At 33.4% G+C, this 5000-nt stretch overlaps 1 protein-coding gene across 2 annotated transcripts in view; it reads right to left on the reverse strand.

The window, feature by feature from the left end:
• Window positions 1–835: 835 nt before the first annotated feature.
• Ppt1 (Palmitoyl-protein thioesterase 1) overlaps window positions 836–5000 on the reverse strand; it is a 5964-nt gene continuing 1799 nt past the window's right edge. The window contains exons 2-7 of one of the 2 annotated variants that reach the window (XM_070142992.1): window positions 4921–5000; window positions 4269–4396; window positions 2361–2525; window positions 1827–1932; window positions 1496–1666; window positions 836–1202 (exon numbers count right to left, since the gene is read on the reverse strand). The exon at window positions 4921–5000 is cut by the window's right edge and continues 30 nt beyond it. In XM_070142992.1, coding sequence (XP_069999093.1) covers window positions 1077–1202; window positions 1496–1666; window positions 1827–1932; window positions 2361–2525; window positions 4269–4396; window positions 4921–5000 — 776 coding nt within the window. In that variant the 3' untranslated portion in view covers window positions 836–1076. Of the gene's footprint in view, window positions 1203–1495; window positions 1667–1826; window positions 1933–2360; window positions 2526–3667; window positions 3824–4268; window positions 4397–4920 lie in introns of both variants that reach the window. The other variant, XM_070142993.1, reaches the window with a different exon arrangement.

The following is a 5000-nucleotide window of genomic DNA, read 5'->3' on the forward strand; positions in this document are numbered from 1 at the left end:
CTTCAGTCTTTCTATACATTGGTCTTTACCATTATTTCTTATGTTTGCCTATCACCCTTTCTCATTTATTGCTCAAGGAATCTGTATCTGACTTTTCATAGTATTTATACATTCTGAATATTCTAACTTCGCTGCATTCTAATAAAAACTATATGATTAGTTAACAATATGGATACCATAGCCAGATTTACTGATAGTGAGTGCTGTTCTAAGCTTGATAATAATACAATATTTCATGAACACCATATGTCTAGCATGAAAAAATCTTACATGTTGCATATAGGCTGAACTCTTATTGCATGGACAATAAAATAATATATAAAATTATCAAGTCAAATCATAAAACTATTCTAGAACAGGGTATCTTGAGCAAATTGAATATACAAAAATAACTGGATTATGATCCTCATTACTAAGGCTCAGAAAGATGTACTTAATGAATCTTTGTAATAATATGGTAGAATGCATATGTAAAACTTAGTGCCATTTTCGCAATCAGAAATCATTACACAAGGTATAGTTACATATTTTGTCATTGCCCCCAAAGTTTCCATTCCAGATTTGATATCCTGAAGCAAATTAATGCTATCTTGTAACTTCTGCTCGAGCAACAGCCCCTACAGTGTTCACACATTAGCCAAAACTCATCCTAATACTTATGCTTTTCTTGCAGAATTGTTTCATATAGGCATTGTCTTTGTTTATGCATGTGGCTGTTGATTACATGGAATAGTGAATCAACAATTTTAATGAAATAGATAAAAAGCTTCAATAATGATTGATTCTAATGATTCTTGAAATTATTACTTAAAAAATATAGGGGTATAGAAACTCGTTTCTAATATAAATGGACCTTTATATTCATAAAATAGTGCACTGCAAAGCCAAGTTGCTATATAACAACACACTTGGTATGTAAGTGTAAATTTTTTTGAGGAAATGTTGGTAAAAAAGGAGTATTCAGAGGAAAGATACTGTAATCATAATTATCTGTAAAAACATTTGAATATTTACAATGTAATCAGGGTTATCTATTATAGAAACATCCAATTAAAGGCACTAAAATCAAGGTGACCTTATGCCACAAATTTATCAACAATCTCTTCCAGGAACCACTGGTCATCAAAATTGAGATGATCAGCTGCAAGACTAAGGAAGTGGAGCTTTCCTGCTTCGTCCATTTCCTTCAATCCCAAACGGTCCTGTAATGAGGAGTTTTATTTAGTAACATAACAGGACATAATATTTAAAAAAAAAAGCTAAGACTGTAGCAGAATGCAAAGATAAACAATCAGAAGATTGTACTTAAGGCTTAACTATTTTTCTTTATCACAATACCTTTATGTCAAAAAGAATTTGCAATTATTAAATTCCATTCTTTCTTTTGAAAATGACACTAAAAATAACCTCACAAGAATCTGACCACATGAAAATCTCTGCAGTTGATATCAAATATAAATCAACAAACCAATAACAATAAAACTGTAAATGCAACCTCAATGTAGAGCTGTGTCTGCTGCAAGGGCAAGACCTGGGAATCCTGGCCTGGACTGTAGAATCCAAACCACTCGCTCTCAGGAGGGACAACCATGGAATCCTCCTCAAACTTGACCATGACAAAGTTCTCCAGCTTTTTGAGGTTTTCACGGTATGACTCGTTGATAACCTGATTTTTAAAACATTATGAAGTGTGTATATTAATCTTCCATAATAAAGAAATATAAATGATTTTCAGTTCTGGCTCAGGAATACTATCTGATTTGTTTTAGAAGCAAAGATGACTTTGCTTTATCTATTGCCAAAAATTAATGCCATAAATATCAAACCTCTGCATTATTGATGTCCGCCAGGAAAATGGATGCATTGCGGTATTCATTTTCATGGAGGGGATCATGCCAATACTGGGCCTGTACCAAAGAGTTCTGGATCCAACTGGACACAGAAAATAAACATTATCTTTATGAGGTATATAATTTATCCACAATTAATTCAACTATACTCAGATTCAATCTAAAAGAAGTAATTAAGATTAAAAAAGGGTTTTGAAATTCTAAACTAGGTAATAAGCTCACTTTGTAAATAGAAAATATGACAAGCAAATAAAAAAGAGGTTGTCTTACTGCATCAAAATGACTGCAATAGTCAAGAGATGGTTAATAACGTGAAAGAAGTAGACATACTTATTTAGTACAGATACACTAAAAGAGTAAAAAGTTTTTTACTGCAGAAAGAACATTGTAATCAAGTAGAAATGCCAACAGGAAAACCAGCTAGTAGTAAGAAATCTGGACTTAAAGAAAACAATAGGAAGACAGTAGAAGGACATACAGAACAAGCAGGATAGCCTGCCATTCACTTACGATACATAGGCTCCATAGTTCAGCACTTTGCGGACATATTCACAGAAGCGTGACTGTTGTGGCAACTCAGGGCAGTGAGGAAAGCCAAATACACCCTGGTGTTGGCCACCAACACTGATAAAATTCTTCATGGCTGGTTTTGGACACCTTTCTGCCACTGCACGTCTGCATACAACAAACCATCACCAAACAAGTCAAGGCCAAGTCACAATTCTAATACAAAACATGTGGAAAATAGCAGAAAAACTATACACACAAAGATGCACTTAACAGATGAGGGTATGCTTGTCCAAAAATGTCTTCAGACCCATTGCCTGGATATCTATTTATTAGATGCTCAGTTTCAGTAACTTTTCCTCTGTACCATACACATCAATATACTACAGTCATGAAACTGCAGTGCATTAACATGAACAAATTAATGCCTATGTTACAGATGAAAGTTTAAACAGAACATCTAATAAAACCATTTCCAGGCAATTGGTCCTAGAACACTTTTGGATGCACATGCCCTGAAATATATTCAGATTATATATGTAGGTTTTCCTAAGAAAGTTACAGGATATATAGAACGTCCAGTGCTGTTCTTTGAGTTAAAGTCAGAATACTGGAACATAGCATATCTGAATACTCTCAATCCTTAGTACTATATCAAATTTCCTTTTTCAATAAGGAAAATGTTTTATATTAACCTTGTGATATGAAACTGAAATGGAAATTGTAGTGAAGCATTATATTATCTACTGTACAATTTCTCAAATCTGAAATGGTGCTTTATGACAAACATACACATGAATAAATGGAAACAACACCCCTTATTCTAACATATGTATTTTTGTGATTGTTTGTTTTTCAAAGTATTACCTGTATAAAACAAGAAACATATTTGGGCTCAAAATAAAACTGTGATGAATTCTAACAACTTCTCAAAAATCTTCCTGTTCAAAATAATTGACCAAAGATGTGCAACAGATACTTACTAAATTATAAATCTGCATACAAAATAATATACTTCTCTTATAGAAAAAATGTAAAAATACTCTATACCATTCAAAAAATATCAAATACCTTTTCAGTATCAATCAATGATCTTGTTAAATCTAGAGTAAAACCTAATAACAGAAGACATCTTCATGGAGAAAGATAACTAAGAGTATTGTTAGAATTCATCTTAACACATAAATAAAGAACACATATCTACACAAGAGGCCACTCCCTCTAAAATAAAACCAACCCATCTACTGTACCTTCACCTAAAACTTCACTCTTACAACTGCTGCACTCATAAGCATTTGTTCACGCATTACTCAATGTAAGCTCCTAGATTAAGTAGACGCCGCATCTCTTCGCAGAGTAAGTTGTCGGGAGGGCAGTTTGGGAGGCCAAAAATACCCTGGTGTTGTCCCCCAAATGTGATCAGGTTGCGCATGGCTGGTTGAGGACAGCGCTCGGCAATGGCTCGGCTACCCAGGTGAGATTTTGTTTGTAAAAATTCCCAGATGAAGGCCTTAGAACACCTTAGTATTTTTTTTCTTGCATATTATAAATCCAACAATAATTATCATACTGAAGATAATAATAATAGGAACAATAATAATAACAATAAAAAACAAGAACAATAGCAATAATAATACCAATATAAGTAAACTAATAATAAAAAATGCCCTACTCATCACAGTCATCAACAGTTTTATCATAGACTGATAATAAAATCAGGATTACATGCTGGAATGAAGAAGACGAAGAAGAAAAAAAATATAATAATAATAAATAAATAAATAAATAAAAATAACAAATATATATATATATATATATATATATATATATATATATGTATATATATATATATATATATATATATATATATATATATATATATATATATATATATTCAGTAAATACACTCACAGAAACTGGCCTCCTTGCGAGAACCCCATAGCATGGTATCCTCCCTGGAGCTCAGGGTCGGCTGCTATCTTTTCACAGACTTCATCCACCTGGTTGTTTACATTTCCAAAATAGCCCTTCTCTTCATCCTAGAGGTGAAGGAAAGAGTAAGCAAACAATAACAACAAAATAACATCTAAATTACAGGTAATTACATTTGATTCTGGATTTTGCAAACATCTTTCATTTATTGCTGACTGTGATTTTTCTGCTCATCCAATTCCAAAATTTAGGTAAAATAAAGAAACTGTTCATCTATTATCAATCAAGGTTAATTAGGGTTCTTGCATTGATGCTAGAATTCTTTTAGAGGGGAAGAGGGAAAAAAAAGAAAGAAAAGAAAGAGGGAAAAGGAGAGGAAGACAAAGACAAACAGAAACAGAAACAAAGACAGACAGACAGACAGAGGAGATAGAGAGTGAGAGAGCGAGACAGACAGACAGAGGAGATAAAGAGCGAGAGAGCGAGCGAGAGAGATGAAGAGAGAGAGAGAGAGAAGAAAAAGAGACAGAGAGAGAGAAGACAAAGAGTCAGAGAGAGAGACAAAGAGAGAAAGAAAGACAGACACAAAGCAAAAGACAGAGACAGATAGAGACAGACTCCGAAACCTTGCCTGTATGATGTTATCGCCAATCATCAATGAGCGAACATATATTCCAGGTATGCGTTCCTCCACTAACTTCTTAATGTGAC

This window comes from Penaeus vannamei, chromosome 30, assembly GCF_042767895.1.
Source record: "Penaeus vannamei isolate JL-2024 chromosome 30, ASM4276789v1, whole genome shotgun sequence".
NCBI classification, from domain to species: Eukaryota; Metazoa; Arthropoda; class Malacostraca; order Decapoda; family Penaeidae; genus Penaeus; species Penaeus vannamei.